This window comes from Chiloscyllium plagiosum, chromosome 37 (assembly GCF_004010195.1).
Source record: "Chiloscyllium plagiosum isolate BGI_BamShark_2017 chromosome 37, ASM401019v2, whole genome shotgun sequence".
Taxonomy (NCBI): domain Eukaryota; kingdom Metazoa; phylum Chordata; class Chondrichthyes; order Orectolobiformes; family Hemiscylliidae; genus Chiloscyllium; species Chiloscyllium plagiosum.
The window spans coordinates 19,792,918-19,820,876 of record NC_057746.1 but is presented as its reverse complement, the minus strand read 5'-3'; the positions used below and the strand labels follow the sequence as shown (position 1 = coordinate 19,820,876).

At 45.9% G+C, this 27,959-nt stretch overlaps 1 protein-coding gene across 4 annotated transcripts in view; it reads right to left on the bottom strand.

The window, feature by feature from the left end:
- atat1 (alpha tubulin acetyltransferase 1) overlaps positions 1 to 27,959 on the bottom strand; it is a 46,170-nt gene that overhangs the window by 15,840 nt on the left and 2,371 nt on the right. For 2 of the 4 annotated variants that reach the window (XM_043678019.1, XM_043678022.1), the window contains exons 2-9: positions 19,532 to 19,592; positions 17,995 to 18,086; positions 14,785 to 14,842; positions 13,005 to 13,118; positions 9,651 to 9,752; positions 6,715 to 6,760; positions 5,940 to 6,023; positions 3,954 to 4,164 (exon numbers count right to left, since the gene is read on the bottom strand). In XM_043678019.1, the coding sequence (XP_043533954.1) occupies positions 3,954 to 4,164; positions 5,940 to 6,023; positions 6,715 to 6,760; positions 9,651 to 9,752; positions 13,005 to 13,118; positions 14,785 to 14,842; positions 17,995 to 18,086; positions 19,532 to 19,592 (768 nt within the window). Of the gene's footprint in view, positions 1 to 1,417; positions 2,257 to 3,953; positions 4,165 to 5,939; positions 6,024 to 6,714; positions 6,761 to 9,650; positions 9,753 to 13,004; positions 13,119 to 14,784; positions 14,843 to 17,994; positions 18,087 to 19,531; positions 19,593 to 25,200; positions 25,220 to 27,959 lie in introns of those variants that run through there. The other 2 variants (XM_043678023.1, XM_043678021.1) reach the window with 2 other exon arrangements.

Here is a 27,959-nt window from a genome sequence, read left to right as displayed (position 1 = left end):
GAGGTAGGTAGATTCTTAACTGACAAGGTCGTCAGTGCTTATTGTGGGTCGATCAGCACATGGAGTCAAGGCTACAGTCAGATCAGCCACGATCTGATTGGGCTTCTCAAGCCTGCCTTGCCATTCAAACAGCCCACTCATGCTCCTAACGCATGTGTTCCTAACCAGTGACTGCAAGTTCCACTGAAAATGAGATATTGCAAATAGTTTTCATACAAAGTAATGCAACCATATACCATGGGGAGGTACGGGGAAGGGGGGGGTGGATTCCACACACACTAATTCAGGAAAAAAAACTGCTTTGACCCTTAACCAAGTTGTCTTCCACTGGAGAAGTCATCAGTTAAGCCACCACTAACCGCTCACCCTGTGGCATATTCCCTATTCAGGAGCCTGCATTCTCCATTTTCCTTCACCCAAGATCAGCACAAGTCCTCTTGTTTGGCAACTACCATTTTCTGCATAGAAACTTTGCGAAATAAGTAACTCTTTCAGAGTCATAGAGTCACACAATATGCAAAGATTTGGAGATGCTGGTGTTGGACTGGGGTGTACCAAGTTAAAAATCACACAACACCAGGTTATAGTCCAACAGGTTTAATTGCAAGCACTAGCTTTCGGAGCGATGCTCCTTCATCAGGTGGTTTCAATCACCGGATGGACAAGCAGCACTCCGAAAGCTAGTGCTTCCAATTAAACCTGTTGGACTATAACCTGGTGTTGTGTGATTTTTAAATATGCAAAGAGACCTTTTGGTCGACCCTATCCATGCTGACCAAAGTTCCCAAACTAAATCAGCACCACCTGCTTCTGCTTGGTCCATTTCCCTCTAAACCTTTCCTATTCATGCACCTGTCTAAATGTCTTTTACATGTTGGAACTGTTCCTGCATCTACTACTTCCGCTGGCAGTTCATTCCACATATGAACCACCCTGTGTGTGAAAAAGTTGCCCCAAAGCTCCATTTTAAATCTTTCAGCCCTCACCTTAAACCTATGCCCTCCAGTTTTGAGCTCCCCTCCCCTAGGGAAAAGACTTTTGCTATTCACCTTATCTATACCCCTCATTATTTTAATAAACCTCTGTAAAGTCTCCTCTCAACGCCTATGCACTAGTGAAAAAACTCCCAGGCTAACCAGCTTCTCTTTATAACTCAAACCCTCCAGTCCTAGTAACATCCCTCTAAACCTTTTCTGCATCCTCTTACAATTTAATAACATCCTTCTAAAGAAAGGTGACCAGAACTGGACACAGCATTCCAAAACTGACCTCACCAATGCCCTGTACAGCCACAACATGATGTCCCACCTCCTATAGTCAATGGTCTGAACATTCTTTACCACCCTGTTTACCGGTGATGCAACTTTCAAAGAACTATGTACCTGAACCCCTAGGTCTCCCTGTTCTTATTTTTAAAAAAATGCAAAACCTTCCTCCAATGTCCTCCGCTCTCACTCCGAGAATACATATCATCCGTCCAGTGCTCACTCTTGCAAATGTGAGCCAAGGTGAGTGAGAGCTGCTGGCAGGCTATTTGACTGTAGAGGCATCACAGGGAAAAAAAAATTAAGCTTCCTTCTGACTCTCATACAAAATACAGACGTTCAAACTGCAGTCACTTAGAGAAGGCAAAGGCAGACATCAGGTTGATTTCCAACTGCATTAACCTTTTCCCTTCCCCCTTGCTTTAATTCAGTGACATCGAGGTCAATTGTAACACTCCCATGCTGTCCCAGTTGAGTTAATTCAGCTACACAGATCAAATGGTTACTTGCTTTCTGTGGCTTATACATCTGATGCACTAGGGGAACTGGTTCAAACACAGAACAGTACAGCACAGGAACAGCCATTTCAGCCCATGTTCTGCACCAACCACGATAACCACTCTGATCTAATTCCATCTACCTGCGTGTGTATGGCCCATATCTGATAACACCATAGGCTTTAAACATGGCCAAAGTGGTCTCGGGGGAAGCAGTTTGTTTTCTATGTGATCACTCACAGAGGAACTACATCATTAACAACACGGTTTTTAAAAAAAACCCAACAGAATCGAGTTAAAAAGAATCCCAAGAGATCTGTAAAAGACAAAATCAACATCATCGCTGTTGTTAAAAGTTTCTTTTTAAAAAAAGTTATCGATCAAATTCAATTAACAAAAGGAAGAGTTGGACACCGCTGATAGACAATGGAATCAGGAGCAATCTGACATCAGGAAAATGTCATTGAAAAGAAAGCTGAGAGCGAGTGAGGGAGCTGGAAAAGAAGGAAGGAGAGACAAGAGACAGAAAACCAGAACTTAAAGAGCAGCCTTTCCAAAGAGGACATTATTATTATTATTATTATTATTATAATGTCTCAACATCAGAATACTATCAACACCACGCAGTGACACACACATTCACACAGACGGCCAAAAGATACAACCAACAGATAATCAAATCCAGATAAACACATCCTGCTCCGACCAACAAACCAAACTTTGCCCAGTCATTGACCATCACCGGATAAATCCACTGCTCGGTCACAATGGTTTGAATCCAATGGATCACATCCCTTCCCATTCCTGATACAGATCCATTCCAAGTAACAACGTACAGAAGCCCAAACCCATTCTGTGGCTTCTCTCAGCCATTTCAAGTCAGCAGAATCTCAAGAGACCCTCCAACTTGCTCTCTTATCGGCGACTGTGCCTGTTTTCACTTTGCGGTATCACCGGTCTTTGCCTGGAGCCCAGCTATGTTTGACGACCCCAATCCTTGAACCTTGCACCCAGCACAACCTTGGGTCCATCCAGGACTCTTATTGCCTATATCCTAACTCTCACTCGTCTGTGCACCCATCACCCTCGTGCTGGCTGACCAACATCGGTTGCCAGTTTCACCGATTTCTTGACTTACATTGCTTAACCTTGGTGCCTGAATTCCTCTATGGCCCCATCCTCTTCCAGCACAACAACTCTCCACAGTACAAAGATGCACAGGTCAGGTGAATTGGCTCAATTGCCCATAGCTTTAGGTGCATTAGTCAGGGGTAAATATGGGGAATGGGTCTGCGTGGGTTACTGTTCGGAGGGTCGGTCTGGATTGCTGGGCCGAAGGACATGTTTCCACACTGTAGGGAATCTAATCTAATCTCTGCCTCCCTCCCAACTCTGGCTTTTTGTCCATTCCCTACTCCCACCAATGCTGGCCACACCTTCAGCTATCTCTGTGCTTCCCAAGTCTCTACTCCCCTCCAGTTCTGTCTCTGCTTTCCAAGCCCTCCTTCCAAGCCACTTTTTTCACTGAGCTTTTACCATCCTGCCCAAATATACCTCTGTGGGGCTCAGTGCTCATTTGTGACTGTGAAGGACTGATGGGTTAACTGGATAAAAGCAACTCGTCATTTACAATGAATGCCTTTGCTTCAGATGCACAGTTAAGGGTTATGTTATGTTATGTTATGTTCCTCTTTTGGGAATGGGCCCTTCAGTTCATGTGACTAACCACCGAATCACAGATGTGGCACAGTGCAGGAAGTGGCCATTTAGCTCAGCACGATTACATCAGCTCTGTCTCCCCATTCGGCTCCCTGACCGAGTGTGCTTCTTCCACCCTTTTCCCCATAACTCTGCACGCTAGGTGATTATTTGAATAAACAACATCCTTTATTAATGCCTCGACTGAATCCACACCCATCTGGGTCTAAGCTTGGAAGGGGCTGATTTGTTTCAGATTTCTGTGTTAGGAACAGATTGCACAAAAGGTAAACTGTTCTAAGGGCAGCAGGAACTGGGGGAGGAGCGGAATGCGGCTCCTGGTCAGGCCGAACGTGTCCAAACTCGTTCCTTCCCCAACCTCCGCCAGCGAGACCCCCGTGCAACACTGCGCTTGCTTCCTTACTGCAGCACAGGTTGTGAGGCGAGCCCAAGCCAGTGCAGCTTCTGAATGGACGCCAGTGTCGTCTCTCACCTGGTCCGTCTCCTCTGGGCCATCGGGTCATCGGCCTCCCTCACGCCGTTCACTGCCCGGGAATGTGCCACTCTGACGTGTCGCAGCGCCTCCTGGTGGCTGAACTGGCCGCGGCTCGGCTGCCGGTGGGAGTTGCGGCCCAGGCTGTTGGAGCGAGTCAGAGAGGGCGACTGATTGAAGGGCCAGGGAAGCTCCTGCTCTTCCGGAGCACCTGTCACGGAAGCAAACGTCAGGGTCAGTCAACCCCCACCTTTCCCAAGAGGAGACCGGCAGACTGCCCAGTTTCCGCTGGCACGTGCAGCTCAGTAAATGGAGGGTACGGACTTCTGAGGCAGGTAGAAAGTGGATTCACGCTTACAGTCAGATCAACCACGATCTTATTCAATGGTGAAGCATTGAATCATGATGTGCCTGAGAGGAAATACTGAAAATCCATGAAATAGATGGCGGCCATTCAGCCTAAGGAACACCAAGTGAGCATGCAGGTACAGCAAGCAATTAGCAAAGCAACTGGCAAGTTGGCCCTGTGCTACAAGGAGATGGGGGCAGTACAGACATAAAGCAGCCTTGTTACAATTGATGAGATTTCGCCTGCAGTGTACGCTATATGTTGTTTAACAAAGGTTTTTATTTGCATTCGAGGGAGCAGAGCAAGAGTTCACTACATTGGTGCCTAGGAGGCTGAGTGAGTTTGGGTCTACACTCTGGGGCTTAGAAGAATGGTACATGGTTTCACGGAAACATACAATATTCCGAAGGAGGTTGGACTGGACAGGACAGGACAGAACAGAAACCAAAGTGGTTTCTCCTGAATGGGGAGCCAAGAGCGTGGGAGCACTCTGTCAGGATAGGCGTCAGGATGAGGATGAATCGCAATTACTTCTCTCAGAAGGTTGTGAATTGTTGGGAGGTTCTCAACATTAGGGACTTATGGTACAGTTGAGAATGGGATGGACAGGTTCAAAGTCTCCCAGGGAATCCCAGGATATGGTGGGAAAACATGAACACGTTGAATGGTAGGAAAGGCTGACCAGCCCGGAAGATCTCCTCCTGCTCCTATTCCAGACGCTCTCTTAAAAAAAAAAAGCAACCTAATCCCACTTTCCTGCTCTCAGCTTGTTTCCCTGTGGGTCACTGCACTGCAAGTTCAAGAGCCAAGATCACCAGCACATCCTGGATGAAAAGGAGGACTCCAACCCTTCTGCCAGTCACTATCAGTTTTACCACCCTTGCTTACTGACCTTTCCCCCAATTTGTAGGAGCTGACCCAGTTGTGATTTTCCCAAATTAACTGAATAAGTGCCATTTATACTCGGGGGCGGGGGGGAGAGAAACAAAGACGAGGCGACGAGCCTGGTTTGCCAGCAGGAAGTCGGGCAGGATAGGTGGCTGGAGGGGGGTTTACCTTTCACAAGTAAGGCTTTAGAGGGATGAAATTCACAGCCGGGTTTTTGGAACAGATAATTTCAACCCTGACACTGGCCATGGTCCTGAACTCGGCGAGGAATGACTGTCCTGGCCTACCTGCTAACATTTCTCACACAAATTGAAAAGTACAATTGCGGAAAAGACTCGAGTGCTCCCACCGATCCCACTCCCAAAGTTAGCTCAAGGTACGTGACAAGTGAAGGACTCCTGGGCTGGAGATCGGGAGACGACTTCTACAGGAGTTCAATTATTACTCCTGTAGAGTGACATTGAGGAGCACTGCTCCACTGACCAATGGACAGAGTTCTTCTCCTGTGAGTTCCTCTCTCACTAGCGAGAAGGGCAGACTTTGCCCCGTGTAGAGCTTGGTAACATCACTCAAAGATTGTTACACAGGTAAATGTATCACATGTAAGGTGCACAGTGATCTGGGTTATGCAGTGCTGGATGAGGGAGGAGGCAAATAAACTGCTGAAACATTGCAGAATGGCACCAGGGTAACAGAGAGTGAGGGGTCACCGATGGTCAGACACTGTAATGGACTAAGGGATCACTCACCATCCCGCACAGTAATGGAGTAGGGTTTAATATCCTGTTCCACCTTCTTCGGGATGGTCCTGTGAACCAGCCTTTCCCCTCGGACTGCACCATAGAAAACCGAGAAATAGAAAAAAAGATAGAGTACACAGCTGCAAAGAATTCAGAAAGCAAAATATTCACACTGCAGCTCTAATGAGTTCATGTAGAATTATTTGAATCTATTTTGATGTTCAGGCACTGCCACTTCCTAAGAGTAACACACTCGGACTGTGCGGAGGTGAATAATGAACTGATCGGATTTCATCCACGTCATCAATGGGGTCACCCAGTGACACACTTTCCTGAAAACCCAACCTAGTCGCTCTAACAAGTAACGCCGCAGTTTGGATAATTAATCAAGAGTTAGCTGAACAGGCAGACAGCACCTGGGTTTGGTTTACAAAACCTTTTAACAATGAGGAACACCTTTGAGAGCTGTACTGGAGCAACAGCCTGGACTGTGAACCCAAGTAGCTGGAGTAGGGCTTGAACCCCACCACGTTCAGATTGAAGAGGTGGAAACATTACTGACTGGTCCAAAGCACGGACTTGGAGCTCAAGACCAAAACGCTGAAGGACTAGAGCATGAGGTTGAAGGGTGATTACCTACTGGGTGGCATCTTTCCTACTCTGATCTCAATGATGTTTTCTTGCTTTGTGCTTTCCCACACTGAGTTACTAACTGAATAACATGACACTGGAAACAAAAGCTATCACGAGTTATTACCCCTTTACGAGGAGTAACTGGACTTACTCTGTCTGTCCCGGAAGAAACTTTCAAACACCACAAAGTTATTAACCTGAAACAAGAGAGAGAGAGAGAGCGCAAAAGACTGTCGGGGGGGGGGGGGGGGGGGGGGGGGCAGAAAGAGAGAGACAGACAGAGAGAGAAAAAACAAGCCCCGTTAGTTTATCCTGCAAGCGCTGATAAGGTTCTGCAGCAACTCATACAATTTACATTTTTATATTGTTTTCTTTACTCTTTTGTGGATCTAAGCGTCACTGGCAACTTGCCAGTAATATTTTCCCCCCCATAAAAGTGAAAGACATTACAGTTTCTGAAGACCACAAGCTGCTGGTGCCGAGTTCGACCCGAGCTGGCTTCCTTCATCGGGGGGTGGGGGGGGGGGGTCTCACAGCCAGTACAGGTGAAGACCCTGCATTGCTGCCTTTATCCTTGAAAAAACAGATTCTGCAGCTGTCCTTGTCCTGGCCGGCTGGGCCCATTGAAGGAGGCAGTTCAGTGGCAACCACATCGCGGAGAGTTTGGAGTCACGCGTTGGCCAGACTGGGGTGAGGAGGGCAGGTTTCCTTCCCTAAAGGACATCAGCGAGCCAGACTGGGGTTTTTTTTTTGTGTGACATTTGTTGCGGTCACAATGACTGAATTGTGAACTGAACTGTATTCCAGAATTTCTTTTCATTAATCTCAGCTGACCCTACGTCCCCTGACTATTATCTCTGGCCTATACTACTATGACAGTGACATTAACACCATGTCATCATCTCAGCATCACGTAGTACCTTTAACACAGTAAAAACAGCCAAAGGAAACAAAATAAACTGGCGATATTAGGACCGATGACTATACACTTTAGAGATGTACAGCATGGAAACAGACCCTTCGGTCCAACCCGTCCTTGCTGACCAGATATCCCAACCCAATCTAGCCCCACCTGCCAGCACCCAGCCTATATTTCTCCAAACCCTTCCTATTCATATACCCATCCAAATGCCTCTTAAATGTTGCAATTGTACCAGCCTCTGAAGACAAAGCAGACTGAAGCAGAGGGAGCTTAGGGAGTTACAAAGCTTAGAGCCCAGACAGCTGAAGTTATGGCCATTAGTGACAAGAGGTGAAAAAAACAGGGATACACAAAAGGCCCAAGTTGGAATCGCAGGAGCGTAGAGACATCAGACGGCTGGATGTCACTGAGCTAGCAAGAAAGCAAGGCCATGGAAGCATTTTAAAACCAGGATAGGAAAATGTTAATATAGGGACTTCAGTGAAGCAGGAACCAAAATAGTTAGGCGAGTAAACAGGGGGCAGCGGGGAAACAGGACTTGGGTTAAGTTCAGATATGCGGCCTCCTCTACACATTCCTGCGGTATAAAGACCAGGTTTTAAGAGTTAGGATCTGTGTGCAGAAGGCGTGATCCCAGTGTACCCACAGATAACTAGTCACTGTGATCTCGAGCCCAGTGGACCAGTCTGTGCTGACGTTGTTGCAGGGTTGCCATGATCGATCTCATCAGGCTTGTCTCTTTATCAGGAGGGAAATGGGGAAATAAACAGGAAAGTCTTCCAATTCCTATCCAAGAGTCAACTACAGGCATGAGCAAGCGTGGTGGATGATATGAAAACGATAGCTAAAGGAACTGTGATGCTCCATACATGTTGAAATCAGTGGAGGTGGTGTTTGGGAGGTGGTGATTCTCAATCTTGAGAGGTCTCAATTCAAACTTCTCATTTATGAAACGCTGAAACAAACCAAGCCAAATACTGCAGATGTTGGAAGGGAAATGGGGCAAACAAAAAAACAGAGAAAGCCAGAAATTCTGAACGGCCAGTGGCATTTGCAGAGAGGTCAGAACGTATGTTGCAGGGCACTGACCCTTCATCTAAAAGGGGTAAGACACCAGGGTTAGAAGGTTTGAGCTACAGGGAGAGGCTGAATAGGCTGGGGCTGTTTTCCCTGGATCGTCGGAGGCTGAGGGGTGACCTTATAGGGTTTTTAAAATCATGAGGGGCACGGATAGGATAAATAGACAAGGTCTTTTCTTTGGGGTGGGGAGTCCAGAACTAGGGGGAAAAAGGTTTAGGGCAAGAGAAGTAAGATATAAAAGAGTCTTAAGGGGCAACGTTTTCACACAGAGGGTGGTGCATGTGTGGAATGAGCTGCCAGAGGAAGTGGTGGGAGCCGGTACAATTACAGCATTTAAAAGGCATCTGGATGGGTATATGAATAGGAAGGGTTCAGAGGGATATGGGGCAAGTGCTTGCAAATGGGACTAGATTAATTTAGGATATCTGGACAGCGTGGACAAGTTGGACCAAAGGGTTTCTTTCCGTGATGTACATCTCTATGACTGTATGAAGTGCAGCAATTTTTAAGCGACTCCAGGGAAACCAGAGGGGAGAAACAAAGACAAAAGGAGCCCTGGGGGATGGGTGGCATGCAGGAAAAATGAAATAGTGACAAGATGATGATAGGTTCCAGATTTGGCACAAATTTCTGAAGGGGAGAGGCTTGGGAAATCTGGTAAAGGGCAGGGATGGAAGGTCCCAGGATTGCAGCAGACAAAGCAGGTAAATCCAGCCCTGTTAGCGTGGACACACTTCTGGGGCGTGACAGCTTGAAACTCTCGGGCAAGATTGATCTGCAATCAGATTTACACCGAGTGTTGAGCACAGAAAGCACTGGGGTTCAGACTGTCTCCTACCATGCTTAAACTACGTACAAACTTCTCTTCAGCTCACCCGACCAGAAAATCTTTCTATTCCTCTCTTTCTCCTGCACGTGCTTATCCATCTAACTTTCTAACTTCACTGCAAAGACAGCTGTCTGACTTCTTGCAACGCTCTCTCATCCTTTACTAGGAGCATTTGCAGCGAAAAAAAACAATTAAGGGTTTTGAAACTGCACGTGATAAACAAAACAAAGAATGGAACTGAGTAGGCCTTGCTTACCTGAGGAATTGTGGCTGCTAAGCCGTAGTGTTTCTTGAGGAAGCTGAGGAACTTGCTAGAGGGGCGATCAATGGCCAGGTGGTGTGGCTTTGTGCCTTCATACTGCATCAAGCAAACATATTCATTTAAAAGGTCCCTCAAGCTTTACTGCTCTCCAGCTCTGCAACCCTCCCCACGTTCCTGCACTCTCCCAATTCTGGCCAATTTCTATCGCCCTGCTATTGACAGTCATGGTTCCAGCTGCCTATGTCTCAAGCTTTGGAATTCCTTTCCTAGATCTGTCTGCCTCTAAGTCTTTATCTGTTTGGCGTAGCAAAGTCAGAGTTTGACCAGTTACGCCAATGAGGCTGTATATTCAGTTTTAAATGCAAGGCATTTGGGAATTTTTTTTCAAGAACTAGTCATTGTAAAAATGAGCCTTTCATTACATCGAAATCTTCTAAAGCAGTTTACTGCTTTAGTGTAACCATTGGCGCAATTTGTGAAAACGGTGCAGTCAATTTTCAAACGGCAAGATCCCAAGGGAAACAAAGGAAAAGCAGATTTTCTATTGCCGGAGAAATAAACATTGGCCAGGTCATCAGAAGGGTTTCCTGCATCTCCTTCAAAGTCAGGAGTTTTTACATCCACTTGAGATGGCAGGTGTGACTCTGACGCAATGTTCATGTGAAATCGGACAGCGGTGCATTTCCCCCATACTGCACTGGGGTGTCAGCCTGAAGTATATGCTTGGGAATCTTTACACTGGGACTTGAACCCAATTCTCTGCGAGTCAGCAGCTACTAACTGAGCCTCGGTAAACAGCAAAGTGGAAGTTAGAGGACACCGGCTGAACCATGTCACCCACCCGAGTACTGATGGCAAATGCGGCCACGTCAAAAACTTACGTAGAATCATAGAACCCCTACAGTGTGGAAGCAGGCCATTTAGCCCATCAAATCTACCCTTACCCTCTGAAGAGCATCCCATCCAGAACCCACCCCCTCACAGTGACCCTCCATTTCCCATTGCTAATCCACCTAGTTTACACATCCCTGGACACTACGGGGAATTTAGTATGGCCAATCCATCTAAGCTGAGGAAACCACAACATGCTGAGAAAACGCATGCACATACACTGGGAGAATGTGCAAACTCCACACAGACAGTCGCCAGAGACTGGAATTGAACCCGGGTCCCGGGTGCTGTGAAGCAGCAGTGCTATCCCCTGAGCCACCGGGCCGCCCAAGGAAGCCTGAGTCACCCATGCACGTGCTCCCTCTGTCACATGTGGACAAATGTTCCTGGGAAACACGTTCAAGGCAACAGACATTATCCTTAAAGTCCCAACATGATAGCTTTGTGTCTAGGTGTTAACATTCTGCATGGAGTTAGATTAGATTAGATTATATTACAGTGTGGAAACAGGCCCTTCGGCCCAACAAGTCCACACCGCTCCGCCGAAGCGCAACCCACCCATACCCCTACATTTACCCCTTACCTAACACTACGGGCAATTTAGCATGGCCAATTCACCTGACCTGCACATCTTTGGACTGTGGGAGGAAACCGGAGCACCCGGAGGAAACCCACGCAGACACGGGGAGAACGTGCAAACTCCACACAGTCAGTCGCCTGAGGTGGGTATTGAACCCGGGTCTCCGGCGCTGTGAGGCAGCAGTGCTAACCACTGAGCCACCGTGCCGCCCATTCAGTTTCTCTGAAAGAAATTCAATCAATCACTGAACTAAGGAACAGGAGTAGACTATTCAGCCCATTAAATCTGCTCCATAATTTTGTATGTCCTTGGCTGATCAAACACTTCAATGCCTTTTACCCACACTCTCTCTTCCCCCACCCACCCACCAGTCATCGGCAATCTATCAATCTCTATTTTAGATAAAAACTAAACTTCCACAGTCGTTTTCTGGTAGAGAATCCCAAAAGTTCACAACTCTTGGAGTTTAAAAAAAAATTCTTCTCATTCTGCCTCTAAATGGTATCCCCTTCATTTTTAAATAGTGCCCCTTGGTTCTGGACTCCCCAACCAGGGGTAACATTCCCATCCACAGTCCTACTGCAGTTATGCAGAGCCCTGGTGAGGCTGCACTTTGGGTACTGTGTAGAGTTTTGGTCTTCCAGTCTGAGGAAGGACATTCTTGCTCTTGAGGGAGTCCAGCAAAAGTTCACCAGACTGTCTCCATCTCCCAGGATGGCAGGACTAACAAGAGGGAAGACTAGACCGATTGAGCTGGCACTAACTGGAATTTAGAAGAATGAGGTTGGGGATCTCAGAAATTCCTGATGGGATTAGGTTCCCTCCAGCATGGAACCAGGCCCGTTGGCCCAACAAGTCCACACCGACCCTCCGAAGAGTAACCCACCCAGACCCATTCCCCTATATTTACTCCTGACTAATGCACCTAACATTATGGCAACTTAGCACGGCCAATTCATCTGACCTGCACATCTTTAGATTGTGGGAGGAAACCGGAGCACCCGGAGGAAACCCACGCAGACACGGAAAGAATGTGCAAACTCTACATAACCAGTTGCCCGAGGTGGGAATCGAACCCATGTCCCTGGTGCTGTGAGGCAGCAGTGCTAACCACTGAGCCACTGTGCCGCCCCAAAGGACAGGTTAAATGTGGGAAGACCATTCCCGATGGAAGTCCAGGACGAGGGCTCACAGTCTAAGAATAAGGGGAAGCCATTCAGAACTGAGATGAGGATAAATTTCTTCACTCGGAGTTGTGAACCTGTGGAATTCTCTCCCACAGGAAGCTGTTGGGGTCAGTTTGTTAGATATATTCAAGAGGGAGCTGGATGTGGGTCTTGCGGCTAAAGGGATCCAGGGGTACAGACAAAGTGGAAATGGGATTCTGAAATTGCATGATCAGCCACAATCATATTGAACGGTGGAGCAGGCTTGAAGGGCCGAATGGCCTACTCCTGCACCTATTTTCCATGTTTCTATGTCTAACCCTTTCAGCAGTTTGTAGGTTTCAAATAGATCACCTCTCATTCTTCGAAACATGAGGAAACAGCTCGTAACAGAAGAAAAACCAAATCAAGAACTTATATTTATGGACAGACTCCAATGTTTCATTGGAGTGTTATCAGATTTTTGTTAAAAATCACAAAGCCCAATCCCCCCCCGCTCATAGGGCAGTCTTGCAATCGCAGGAATAAAAGTACAGTAAAGCACAAAGGCCATTTTGCTGATGGAGTCAGTACAGGCTCCTTCATGAACCACAGTTAGTGCCACTCCCCTGACCCTTCCCAATATCTCTGCAATTTTGTTCTTACCTCCAAAGATATACCCAATTCCCTTTGGAAGGTTACTGTAGAACCTGTTACAGTTTCTGTCTGTACCTGAATCATGTAGTCAAACAGCTCCTTCCCGTAACCATGGCGCTGCAGTGACACATGCACATAGAAGTCCAGGACACACAGGGGCTCCATCTCATTATGTGCACCTCGCCCATCCTACATACCCAGAGGCACAGAGAGAGAGCAACAGTGTTACTGAACAACAAAGTGGGTGCTAGCCTCACATAGGACAGTGGCTGTCTGACAAAACAGAAGATCTAAACACCGCACAGCTCGTAACAGAAGGCAACCAGCTCAAGAATTTATATTTATGGACAGATTTCTTAATACAGCAGAAGCTCCCCAAGATTTTTTATCAGATTTTTGTTAAAAATCACAAAGCTACACAGGAGGAAGATTGAAATCTTGGTCAAGTGGGGAGGAGGACCACAGAGTGGAGGAGAGGTGTAGGAAGGAAACTCTAGGAGCTTAAGGGTGTAGATAGGTGAAGACATCCACTGACAAAGAAAGAATTAAAATGAAAGTCTCAATTGAGTGGAGGAAACCACACCGGAAAGCTGTCTGACTAAAGGCCTCAGTTTGGTTCATTGGAGGAATGAGACGAGTGCTAAGGCGAGTTGATTATTGCTGTAACTGCAGAAGAGTAGGGTGTGATCTAATTGAGATGTTCAAGTTGATTAAGGAATTGACAGCATTGCTCCCATCTACCCAATCTCCTCCAGTGGGGAGACCAGAACAGAGAACATAACCTTTCTAACTGGAGCTTGGCCATTTCGGCATTTAGACTGGTGGATTATCAGGAGAATTTTCTTCATACTACAAGGTAGTGAAAAGCTGAAACTCTCTTCCAAAATAAGGGGAGGCAATGGAGTGGTGTCATTGTGTGAATAATCCAGAGGCCCAGGCTATTGCTTTGGGAATATGGATTCAAATCCCAATACAGTAATTCAGATATTAAATCTAAAACTCTAGTATCCTTACACCAGATTCCAAACCCACAGCAAAGTGGTTGACTCTGCGGTGGGCCTCAGGAATGACCCAGTCACTCAGTTCAGGAGGTATTAAAGATAGACAGTAAATGGTGGCCTTTTCAGTGGAGCACGTATTAAATGAAACGTTGAAAAAAAAACATTGTCGAGACTGAAAAGTACAGGAATTGAAAATGTCAAAACCAAGATCAACAGAATTTTGTTTTGGTTAGGAAAGAGTATTAAGGGCTTGGATCAAAGGTGGGTTAACGGATGAGAAGCTATTATCTAACTATACCTCTGAACAGGCTCAAGACTCTAATTCCGATGTACAATGTACAACAGCGGTTGCCTAAAGCAAGATCTGGGGACAATGGATGGATGCTGCCCCCATAGTGGACTCAAGTTATTTTGCACATATCAGCTTGCAAAGCAACTTCGGTGTGTGCGCGCGCGCGTGTGTGAGCGGGAGGGGGGTGGCAGTCCGAGAATCAGCATGGACCGGTGCGATGTGTGACAAATAGGGCCAACAGGGACATTAATGCGGTGGGCTTTTATAACGCTCCAGGCCATGTCATCTGGTTTGATATCAGAATTTGACATTCAAACTCTATTCTAACCAGCCACTACTGAAGCAACATGCCAGGAATTAATCCATTAAACAGTCTACAAGTGTTCGGACTGATAGATATTGAAAATTTTAAAACCTTGTTACACAGTCAAATTTTATTCCAGTGAAAGGGAGGCAGATTTGAAATGCAGAATAGTCACACAAGTTACATTGCTGTAAACTTACCCAATGCTTCAATTGCTGCACTCAGACTTTAGTTAAAAGAACGAGAGGGAATACTCACCAACACAAACAGCTTCTTGTGGCCCACCTTCAGGAAACCAATAGCGGCTCCCTTTCCACTGCAGAGAGAGCACATTAGGTCACAGTCAGCCAATCATTAGCTCAGGAGAGGTGAACATGAATACAAATCACTTCCTTCACAAAGCCTCAGACCAAGCTATTGCAGTTCCTTGACAGCAAGTCATTTCTCAAACTTTACACACTTTGGAACTCCTGCTCCTGTACTCTAACTTTCTTTTCACACAGTATTTACAGCAGGGCCTCCCAAACTGTGGGGGCCATGAGCACCAAGATAACAGTGAATTCCTCTGCATTTTGACTCAACGTTACTGGCTGCAAGGCCCCTTTGAATTCATCACTTACTCCACTGTTGGAATATTGCAATTCTGGTCTCCTTCCTATCAGAAAGATGTTGTGAAACTTGAAAGGGTTCAGAAAAGATTTACAAGGATGTTGCCAGGGTTGGAGGGTTTGAGCTATAGGGAGAGGTGGGAGAGGCTGAACAGGCTGGGGCTGTTTTTCCTGGAGCAGAGGCTGAGGGGCGACCTGATAGAGGTTTACAAAATTATGAGGGGCATGGTAAGGGTAAATAGACAAGGTCTGCTCCCCTGAAGTGAGGGAGGCCAGAAATGGAGGGTATAGGTTCATGGTGAGAGGGGAAAAATATAAAAGGGACCTAAGGGGCAACTTTTTCATATCAGAAGGTTGTTGTGAAACTTGAAAGGGTTCAGAAAAGATTTACAAGGATGTTGCCAGGGTTGGAGGGTTTGAGCTATAGGGAGAGGCGGGAGAGGCTGAACAGGCTGGTGCTGTTTTTCCTGGAGCAGAGGCTGAGGGGCAACCTGATAGAGGTTTACAAAATTATGAGGGGCATGGTAAGGGTAAATAGACAAGGTCTGCTCCCCTGAGGTGAGGGAGGCCAGAAATGGAGGGTATAGGTTCATGGTGAGAGGGGAAAAATATAAAAGGGACCTAAGGGGCAACTTTTTCACTAGAGGGGAAAGATATAAAAGGGATCTAAGGGGCAACTTTTTCATACAGAGGGTGGTGCTTGTATGGAATGAGCTGCCAGAGGAAGTGGTGGAGGCTGGTACAATTACAGCATTTAAAAGGTATCTGGATAGGTATATGGATAGGAAGGGTTTGGAGGGACATGGGCCAGGTGCTGGCAGGTGGGACTAGATTAGGTCAAGATATCTGGTCAGCATGGACGAGTTGGACCAAAGGGTCTGCACATCTCTATGACTCTAATGACTCTCAAGGCATTAACAGACAGAGGAGGCCTGTGAAAAGGCATGTGTAACACTTTTCAACTTAAGCACTCCCTCGCCAGGTTCTACATTATTCCCGTCCCGTGCCCCCCTTCACACAACCCTCTCTCAGCTCCAACCTCTTCTGGGGTTATGGTAGTACTCAAGCTTCTGAGAGGGGACATAGTCTCAAAAGGATTTGGTGAGCAGTGATTTAAAATACAGGGACTGGCCAATTATCCAGACTCTGTAGGAGCTGGGATTTTGCACAGACTCTACTCGGAATTGAAATCAGAATCTCATGCCCGAGGTTAGGCGAGAAAGTCACAGGCCACAACACCAGCAGAGTGGAGGAAAGGCACCGGGCCCCCAATAGTCCTTTCATCCAGCACGGTTCCAATTGTGGAACGCACTGCTCTTAGGCTTCACCACCATTAATTTATCCTGCAGGCTACAGCTGATTAATCTTTGTACAAGAAACCATCCCAAACGACAAGTTTCAGATAAACATACCTTTCACTAGTTTGAACGAAAGACCCCACATCTGACCTGGGCAATTCAATAAGAAGTTATTGTTCGGATTTATGTTTAACATCCATCTGGTGTACCACTGAAAGGCTAACTCTCAGATCCTGCCTTTCTCAGCCAGAAACTCCAAACCCCTCTAGTCACAACTCAGACCAAATGACAATATTGGAACAGTGGTGGGAGAAGAGTGAAAAACAAAGTATGAGAGCATTAGAGGTGGAACACACACACTTGGAGGGATTTTAGCCCAACCCAACCATCAGAGAACTGATGGGATCGTGTGAAATCCTTATTCTATTCCTCATTGTAGTAACCAACGGTGGGATGGATCACATGAATCTCCTGAATGATTAAAATTGCCCCTACCCAAGGAATATCCTCAAATACATTTAGCAAAATTCTAGATAATAGATACTATGATCAGTTGTGCTAAAGGATTTCAGAAACCTTTTTCTGCAGCCTAAACGAAGCCAGACTTACTTTCACACAGCATCCTTCTCAACCTCCGGGTATCTCAAAGTGCTTAAAGCAAACCGTTCATTGATAATGCAGCCCCTGGAACCATACAAAGTCTGGTGGTCTCACATACAGCCCATGGCTGCACAGAAAGGAAGCAGTTGCGGTGCTGCCACTGGCTTTGCTGCCTGTGGGCAACAAGAGGTGGTTTGGCGGGGATTTGGAAAAGCGTGCCCAGTAATGGGTAAGAGGGGGCAGGCAAGCTCACGTGGGTCACAGCAGGCAGACTAGGTCCGTCTGATGTAGGTAAGAGCAGGGCCAGTGAGGGTGGGATCAACCTTGGCTGCAGTGCCCCACGTGATGAAACAATTACCTTGAGATCCTCAGATAACACCTTCCAGACCACATCCACCAAAGAGGACAAGGGAAACAGATACATGGGAACACTCCACCTGCAAGTTCCCCTCCGAAATCACTCACCATCCTGACTTGTAAATATATTACCATTCCTTCACTGCCGCTGGGACAAAATCCTGGAATTCCCACCGCAAGGGCATTGTGGGTCAACCCACAGCAGGTGGACTGCAGCGGTTCAAGGCGGCAGCTCACCCCCACCTTCTCAAGGGGGCAACTAGGGACAGGCAATAAAATGCTGGCCAGTCAGAGAAGGCCATGTCTCACCAGTGCATAAAAAATAATTACATTGCTTCACCTGGTAATATACTCAGAATAACCTAGAGCACAGGAAAATGGTCTTCGTGAGGGAGACATGTCGGTGTCCAAGAGTTCAACAAATGCCCTGCCCCGAGCAACCATCTGACCACCCCCTCCCTCTAGCACAACCTTCCCTCCCATTCACGAAAAAGACAGACTGTGGTCCAGCTGCAAATTGCCATCCCCTCCACACATGCGGTAAGTTGCAGATGCTCCCCCTAGGCAGACTCATGTACAGAACCAACACAGAGGTGCCTACTTACTGATTAGCGAGACCATCTTTCAGAAGGTACAGCCGGTGCCTGTTGCTCTGCATCCGTGAGGCACTGGTGATCGACGCAGACAACTGCTGGGCCTGCCAACGGAAACAGGAATGTAACGCACAGAGCCATTCCAGTACTTCCAAAACATTGGCAGATCGGTGCCCAGAAACATTGCATGCACAGGGTGCTGAGAAACAGTGAGCACGCACAGTTGTTTTCTTTCCCCAAAAGAAAGGGATTTAATCGGTAAATATAGAAAATGGCATTATTGCAAGAATCTGTGCTCTATGATTGTTCCTAGGGAGACACACCACAATAAACATCAACTGTGCCTGGGAGAACTTGGAAACAGCAGTAAGCCATTCAGCTCCTCGGGTCTGATCCACACAATGAGATCGTGGCTGCTCTGTCGCCAAACCCCATGGACCTGCCTTTGGCCCGTAACCCTTCAAACCCTTTGCTTAACAAAGATATATCTATCTCAGATTTAAAACTAACAACTGACCTGCCATCCACTGCAGTTTGTGGAAGAGTTGCAAACCTCTCCCACCCTATGTGTGTAAAAGCGCTTTGTTACATCTCTCCTGAACAGTCTGGCCCGAATTCCCAGACTATGCCCCTTTAGTTCTAGAATCCCCAACCCGTGGAAGTAGTTTATCTTTATCTACCCCGTCTCTTCCTGTTAATATCTCCAAGACTTCAATCAGTGACCACTTCAATTCTACAGAAAACAGGGCTAATTTGTACAATCTCTCCTCATGACCTAACCCCTGATATCATTCTTGCGAACCCACAATACACCTCAAGGCCAATTCATCCTTCCTTTTATGGTGGGCAGAACGCCATCGACTTAGGGAATGAAGTTCTTTGGTTTGACCAAAACTTGCAGCTCTTCCAGAGCAAGGAGTTGTTCTTGACTGAGTATTACAAACCGGCACATTGCGAGGTCAAGGACTACTTGTTGAAAAGTCAGCTGATTAGAGCTGGGGAGAGCAACTGGGATCCCACAGAGGAGCAGGAGACAGCTATTCACCCCCATTCCCAATGGACACACCTACACGCTATATCCCTTAATATCACCAGCTATCCTTTGCAGTTCTGAAATTTTCGCTGAATTGTACGATAAGATTTTTTTTTTCAATTAAAAAGGGGTTTTCCAAAATCCACAACCCATCCTCTAAGAACAGTCGTGACAGTTTCACTGGTCTACTCCAGTGCCCGAGTTGTTTGGAATAAGGGAAGTGTTTCCAGATATCATCCCAGTAGTTAAGATTTTGAAAGGTTTTGCCCCCCTACTTTTAAAACACACCTCACCAGACAAAATAGCTTCTCCACTCACCTAAGACTGTAAAATCCCCAACAAGACTAAATGCTAAACTTCAGCACTCTAGGCTCATTCAGTTAATACTGAAAACATGCTCAACACAACTACTGCTAGACTGGGGTCTGAGTTCTAAATATCTGGGTAACCACGAGGGCTTTCCTAAAGATCACTGGCACATAGAGAAGATGTGGGCAAAGACATTGTGGATATTACCTTAGCTGAAGCCTCTCCCATCTTGTCCAACACTGTAGCCAATTGATACTCAAGGGTGGCCCTGTTGGGGAAAAAAAAAGAGAAAAAAATAATCACAGCATCAACAATCAGCTCTTGTATTCCAAGATGGGCAGGACAAGGAATTGGACAAGTTTAAGGCCACTCCAAGCAAGGCTGGTAGTGTGCAAAGGAAATTTGCTAGAATGGCAATTGGGATTAGAGACATCAGCTAATGTGGAAAAATGTGAAGCTGGGGCTGTTCTTAAGAGCAGAAAGTGAAATGAAGATTTAATAGAAGTGGCCAAAATCATGAATAGGTTTGATAGTACAGTTAGGGAGAAATGGCTTTCAGTACTAAGAGAACAATAATCAAAGATTTAATTCAATACAGATGTAAGATAATTGACACAAGAATTTAAGTACAGCCCCGATCTTCCAGTTGCTCGCCACTTCAATAAATCATTTGCTCCCATGCTCACATTTTTATTCTCGGCTTAGTACAGCGTAGCAGCAAAGGCTCAACAAAAGCTCGGAAAACCATTCCTCGTTTTCTGCTTAGGCACTTTCCAGACTTCAGGACTGGACATGGAGTTCAGCATTTCAGAATATGAATACTGTCCTCAATCTTGATTACAACCACCTCCACCACATGAATAACCCATGTCCTGTTTGTCTCTTATTGGTTTTGATTCCAGATCAGGCCTATTTGCTTCTAGTCAAAGCTACCATTAATACCTACTCTGCATCTCAATCTCTTCTTTACCACCCTGTTTTTTTTCCCCCCTCTTGGCTCACTCACCATCTGTTTCACTGGCTTCTCCTCCCTCTTTGTCAATAGCATAAAAATTATTAATTTCCAGCCCCTTTCAGTTTCAAAAGAAGAATAAATGGACTTGAAGTGTTAACTGTGCTCCTCCCCCCATAGAGGTTGCTAGATCTGCTGCACTTCTCCAGCATTTTCTGTTTTTACTGCGAAGGGAGAGGAGTTTGTTTTTTTTCCTAAAAAAAAAGTAATGCCTGATGATGATATGGAGTAAATTACCTGAAAAGTTGGAAAAGTGGATTCAATTGTGACTTTCACAAGGGAACTGGATGAATTCGTCAAGAGCAAAGTGTAATATTGTAGACTTTAGAACCTTAACTCTTCACAGATTGAATGAATCAATAAAAATAAACACATGGAAACAGTCAGCAGTAACTCTGTTTGGAACAAACTATTAATAGGACAAGGACAAACCTATACAGGAATTGAAAGCAATTAGCCATGTCTTGGTAGTTGTGGCTATGTGGATAAAATTGCTTTGAGACCTGCTTGATAAACTGGATGTTTTATTTCCATAAGGACAACTGCAGAAGAATTTAAGGACTGAATCACAGGAAAGCTATGTCTTCAGACAGATGGTTAAGGCCAAATACAACAAGAAACAAAAGAAATTACTTTGGATAAGGTGGCAAGCTGCAGACTTGCAACAATTTGGATGGATGGACTTTTAAAAAAAAAAAAGTCAATAAATCACCTCAGAGACCAAATGACGAAAACCTCTATAAAAATCAAACACCAGAACAATTTAAACAGAAGTTTGAAGAACAACAGTGTAGAAGGACCGAACCCTGGAAACTTCCAATGACAGGTCACTGTTGATTGAAGCCCTGGCCAGATTTCACCATTAATCAGGTAACAGCTGAGTTGGATCGCAGGCTTATACTTACTGGAGGGGTCTAACATTTGGTTACCAATGCAATAAAGTTTGAATGATTGTTTCAGTACTTGATTGTCTGTGATCTTTCTTAATAAGTAGCTGAATTAAAGGTAATACATGGTCATTTGCCCAGAATCTTCCATCCATGGACTCCATCTATATTTCCCGTTGCCGTGGTAAGACCCCTTGCACCCTGGTTTTATAATCTCTTCCACCCTATTCCGTCAGGCAGAAGGCACAGATGCACTTTAAATACCTGTACCGAACAGTTTTTTCCCCCACTGTCGTTACACTTCTGAATAGATCTCTCAAATTTCAAATCTTATATCGATCTTGCTTTGTGCACCCGCTTTGCGGTCGTAAGTTGCGGTTGTATTTCTCGCTCTGTGCGATCATTCCGTGACTTTTGTGTGGTGCGATCTGCCTGTATTCCACACAAAACAAAACTTTTCACTGTACTTGGGTACATGTGACAATAGATCAAATCAAAATGATTTCCCAGAGTATTTGGATAAAGCAGGGTGGGGACAGCAGGACCAATTGGATCATCGTTTCAAACAGTCAACAGATATTAAAAAGGAGGAGAAAGTGAGGACTGCAGATGATGGAGATCAGAGTCGAGTGTGTGATACTGGAAAAGCACAGCCGGTCAGGCAGCATCTGAGGAGGAGAATCGACATTTCGGGCATATGCCCTTCATCAGGATTGAGGCTTGTGGTGGGGATGGGGGGCGCTGAGAGATAAATGAGAGGTGTTGGGGCTGGGGAGGTTGTAGCTGAGAATGCAACAGGCAGATAAAGGTGGGGGAGAAGGCGATAGGTTGGAGAGGAGGGTGGAGCGGATAGATGGGAAAGACGGTGGATAATTCAAAAGGGCGGCTGGAAGGTTAGATCTGGGATAAGATGGGGAAGGGAGATGGGGAAATAAGGAAACTGGTGGAATTCAGATTGATCCCATGTGGTTGCAGGGTCCCAAGGCGTCGGGTGGTTAGGGTTTGGTGATGGTGGTGGCCTAGGACCAGATATTAAAGGCTGAAGAGTGTATCTCTGTGCTGTAAATTCAAAAATAAGCTTAGGATATATGAATAGAAAGGGTTTGGAGGGATATGGGCATGGTACTGGCAGGTGGGACTAGATTGGGTTGGGATATCTGGTCGGCATGGACAGACATGGACAACCCTTGGGTTGAACCGAAGGGTCTGTTTCCATGCTGTACATCTCTATGACTATGTTTCCCTGTCTCTTCCCATCTGTAATGATTGAGCTAGTTAAACCTCTGAGCCAGACAGACTAAGAAACATCTCTGTTGCTCTTTATCAAGTTAGCCAATGTCGTTTGGAATTATCCCATACTCTTGGAACGGAGGGGGCAGGAGAAGGAGAGACACAAACACAAACTCAGGCAATGATTTCTGGTCACATTCAGTATCCTGCTGTCAACTTAGGTGATGGTAAAAATAAAACACTCATTCTATCAAGATTTAGGCGATAGCTTTATGGCCACTTGGGTCAACAGCGTGAGAAGGGAATAAAGAACCAACACTTTCGGGAGATTAGGAGTTAACTTGGATATAAAAGGTGATGTTTACATATCATTTTGTAAGAAAGCAGCATTATCCTTTTCCATAATAAATTGGCAATGTGAAGAACCTTCCAACATCTGGTTCAACGACTAACAGGATGATTAATGCATACCGGAAACATACAAAACCACCAACTGAGTTACTGAACACAACATACAAAGCAGTGGAGAAACTCAGCAGGTCTGGCATCATCTGTGGAGAGAAAAACAGAGCTCGCATTTCCGGTCCCATATGACTCCTAGTCAGATCAGTGCAAGGGAGCTGGATTAATACTGGTATTGACAGTAACGCAGGGAGTTAGGAAGAAGGATTACTGAGCGAGGGTGTCAGGCAGCTGGATCAACATCAGGTATGGTGAGGTAACAAGAACATGGATTACTGAGTGTGAGAAAGTTGAATCAACAGTGAAAGGTATTCAATCAGGGGAGGTGAGGGCCTAGTGGGATTACTGCTGAACTGTTAACCAAGAGACCTAAGCAATATTCCGGGGACCCAGACTCGAATCCTGTCATGGCAGATGGTGAAATTTGAATTCAATAAAAATCTGGACTTGGAATTATAATGACAACCGTGAATCCATTGTTGAGTGTTGGAAAATGCCCATTGGTTCACTAATGTTCTTACCTGGTCGGGCCTCCAGACCCACAGCAATTAACTGCCCTCCGTGCAATTAGAGATGGGCAATAAATGTTGACATGCCAGCAATACCCTCACCCTGAGTGAATAAAAAACTCGCAGTACGCTGGAGTTGGTGGGTGTAGGAGCCTATGCTTGAATAATAACATGAGGCAACTGGGTCTACCTCAGTCAAGAAACACGCAACGGAATATTTTTAATCGATATTCTTTCACAGGAGGTAGGAATCACTTGTTAGACCAACATTTATTGTCCATCCCTCACTGCCCACATTGCAACCACATCTGGGTCAGGGGTCACCTGGTAAGGAGGGCAGATTTCCTTCCCTGAAGGACATGAGTCAGCCAGGTGGGTTTTCATGATAATCAACAGCTTTTTAATCCAGATTTTTTTCCAAATTAAATTTCACAGTTTGCAAACCCAAGTCTCCTTGACATTAGCCTGGGCTTCTGGATTACTTCTCCAGTGAAATTCTCACATAAGCCAATGCCTGCCCATAGGCAGAGTTTACATAGTTCAATGACTCGATGGTGCTGGCCAGTGCTGGGGTGGAAAGGAGGGGAAGCAACAACAGATTGTTAATTGGAAGAGTGAAACATGAGAATTTTGAATGGAAAACCAGTGTTAAGGTTTCCTTCTTAAACCAGGGATCACACTGTGAAGAATGAAGAGCAGCTGTTGTGTAAATTCCTCGGAACAGCCACAATCGAGACAGTGTGCTTACGCCTGCTCTGCTCAGGCTAATTTTAATATTTTTGGCAGGTAACGCAACAACAACAATTCAAGCTGCAGCTGTCACAGGCCAGGGAGTGGGGGTTTGTGCAGACTGGCCTCAACAGGCACTCAGCCAGAACATTTCAAAATCATTCACATGAGCAGCACAGAGGCAGATAGAAAGATCCTACATCCCTAAAGCCCTGCTCGCCATTTCAGTACATCTCAAACATTCCACAGTCAACCAAGTACTTTCAAAACGTCATCACCTTTGCAATTTAGGAAATGTACGAACCAATTTCCACACCACAAACAACAACGATATAATGATCAGGTCACCGTTATTTTTGAAAAACATTTCTGACATTGATTGAGACCCAGGCACTGGTTAGACAGATTCCACCCCCCCGCAGAATCTTTAACATGCATCTGAGGGGAAATTCATAACACTTCAGTTTAAAGTCTTACCCAAAAGGGTAACTACCCCCAAACTCAGACAGTGCAATGCTCCCTCAGGATTGAAATCTTTTTGGTTGGAAATCTTTGGAATTCTTTATCAGAGTGGGGATAGTAATGTCAAGGTTGAGATCGATACATTTTTGATTTACAATGGCATACAGTGTTATGGGGATAGGTAGGCAAAACTTTTGATCACTCCGAATGGTGGGGACTGTCCGATGGGCCGAATGGCCTACTCCTGTGATTCCATTCCCCCCCCAGAGTGCAAAACATTCTGTATTGCAGAGAAAATGTCTCTGCAGTACGACACTGCATGAGTGAGAATGCCACCCGCTGAGTCCCAGCTGACAGTCAGAGAGTCACAGAGCACCAAACAGACCCTTCAGTCCAACCAGTCCACGCCCACCATGTTTCCAAACTAGACTACTCACCCCCAGCCTGTGCTTGGCCACTTCCTCATCATGTACTTATCCAAATATCTTTTAAACATTGTAAGTGTACCTGCATCAACCACTTCCTCTGGCAGATGTAAATTAAAGTTGCCCCTCACATCCTTTTTTAAAATCATTCTGCTCTCACCTTTAAAACATGTCCTCTCGCACCTATCTTAACATAAGTTTAGACCTGCAAAAACTTTGAACGGCCTGGGTATTATTTAAGCCCAGGAACGGAACCATGAGAGGAACTCAGTAGTCAACTTGATTTTAAAGACTAAAGCAAGGGAGGGAAAAAAAATGAACAGCTGCTTCATTCTTATGCTTCACCTTAAAATATACTTGGCAACACAGTGACCTTGAACCAGAACCCATGCCTCCCAAACACTCCAAGTCAGCTTGTAAGAAACTATGACCTCCCAGATCGGTCCTGGCACCTGGGATGCAGGGCTGACTAATGGACCCTGATACCATTCCTGATCGAGGGGCAAAACCTCAATGTTGACACTTGTACAAGGCAGGTCAGGATGGGACGGGATGGCTCAACAGTTGAACATCTTTAATTTTTTTTAAAGAAACGTGGGCCACTGGCTGGGTGAGCATTTATTGTCCATCCTTCGGCGCCCTCGAGTTGGTAGCAGTCAGCTGCCTTCTTGAACCTCTCAAGTCCGTTAGGTAAAGATAGACTCTCACGCCACTGGGGTGCAAATTGCAGAATTCTGACCCAGCAACATTTGAGGAACAGCAATACATTTCCAAGTCAGGATGGCGAGTGGCTTGGAGAGAAACACGTAGATGGCGATGTTCCCCTGTATCTGGTACTCTTGTCTTTCGAGTTGGCAGTGATCGCAAGTTTCAATGGTTCTATCTAATGAGACTTGGTGAATTCTTGCAGTGCATCTTTGTACACACGGTGAGTCAGTGATGGAAGGAGTGATTTTTGTTTGTGGATATGGTGCTAATCAAGCTTTGTTCCGGATTGTGTCAAGCATCTTGAGTGTTGCTGGAGCTGCACTCATCGGGCAAGTGGGGAGTATTCCATCACACTCCTGATTTGTGTCTGGAGATGGTGGACAGACATTTAAGAGTTGCTTGCTGCAGGATTCTGAGCCTTTGACCAGTCACAGTATTTACATGGCTAGTCCAGTTCAGTTTCCACATAACGGTAACCACCTGGATGTTTAGAGTAGGGAATTCCACAATGCTAATGCCACTGAACGTCAAGGGTTAGATTATCTCTTGTTGGATTATAGACATTATTTGACATTTGTGACACTTTCTAACCCAGGCCTGGCTCTTATCCAGATCTAGGTGCTCTTAGACATGGACTGCTTCAGTATCCAAGGAGTTACAAGCAGGGATGAACATTGTGCAGTCATCAATAAGATTTCTCATTTCTGGTTTTGCCACAGAGGGAAGTTTGTTGACGGAGCAGCCGAAGATATTTGGGCATAGGACACTACCCTGAGGCACTTCTGCAGAGATGCCCTGGGCTGAGATGACTGAGATATAACCACCATTTCATGCTAGGTATGACTCCAACCAGAAAGCACCCCCTCCATTTTTTGAATCAACTCCAATTTTGTACATTCCTGATGAAGGGCTTATGCCCAAAATGTCAACTCTCCTGCTCCGCAGACGCTGCCTGACCTGCTGTCTTTTTCCAGTGGCACACTTTTTTACTCTAATTTTGTAAGGGCTACTTGATTCCACACTTAGTCAAATGTGGGCCAACAGCAACAGCCTTGTGGGCGGCACGGTGGCACAGTGGTTAGCACTGCTGCCTCACAGCGCCAGAGAGCTGGGTTCAATTCCCGCCTCTGGCGACTCTGTGTGGAGTTTGCACATTCTTTCCGTGCCTGCGTGGGTTTCCTCCGGGTGCTTCGGTTTCCTCTCATAATCCAAAAATGTGCAGGTTAGGTGGATTGGCCGTGCTAAATTGCCCGTAGTGTTAGGTGAAGGGGTAAACGTAGGGGAATGGGTCTGGGTGGGTTGCACTTCGGCGGGTCGGTGTGGACTTGTTGGACCGAAGGGCCTGTTTCCACACTGTAAGTAATCTAATCTAATCTAAGCAGTGTTAGGGCCCACTGTCCACAGTAGTTATGGAGAGGTGAGACAGAAATAACTGCAGGATTATGCCATTATGGTGAGGGGGAGGTAGGATGGGAGGAGGTACGTATGGATTATAAACACCAGCAGTGAACAGTTGGGATGAAAGGTCTGTTTCTGTAAATCCTATACAGTTCAATGCGGAGGTGCAGTATCAATCGTGCTTTACTGGGAAAACAAACAGAGAAGCATTTTTCAACCAGACTAAGACATTGAAGACAGAGGGCCATAATTCCCCATCCAGACAAAAATCGAAAAACAGAACTTCTTAGCCTTTACAACAGGGTATTCAGCAGCAAGTGTCCTTTAGCCTATCTGTCCCATCAGGGCTGGTTAAGACAGCAAAACAGTAATGCAAGGCATGCTTCCACATTCTGTAGGTATCAGACTAACCATTAGCGGGCCCCATATATCAATTTGCTCAAGTGTGGCCATGAGCAGGGGCAAACCACAGTGAGAAAAACCATATGGTCACTACTACGCCTGAACTGAGTAAATTGCGTCACAGACCAGTGCCTGGCCTCATTGTGAAAGATACAAAACTTCATAACAGTTCACAGAGTCAGAGATGTACAGCATGGAAACAGACCCTTCGGTCCAACCTGTCCATGCCGACCAGATATCCCAACCCAATCTAGTCCCACCTGCCAGCACCCAGCCTATTTCCCTCCAAACCCTTCCTATTCATATACCCATCCAAATGCCTCTTAAATGCTGTAATTGTACCAGCCTCCACCACATCCTCTGGCAGCTCATTCCATACACGTACCACCCTCTGCGTGAAACAGTTGCCCC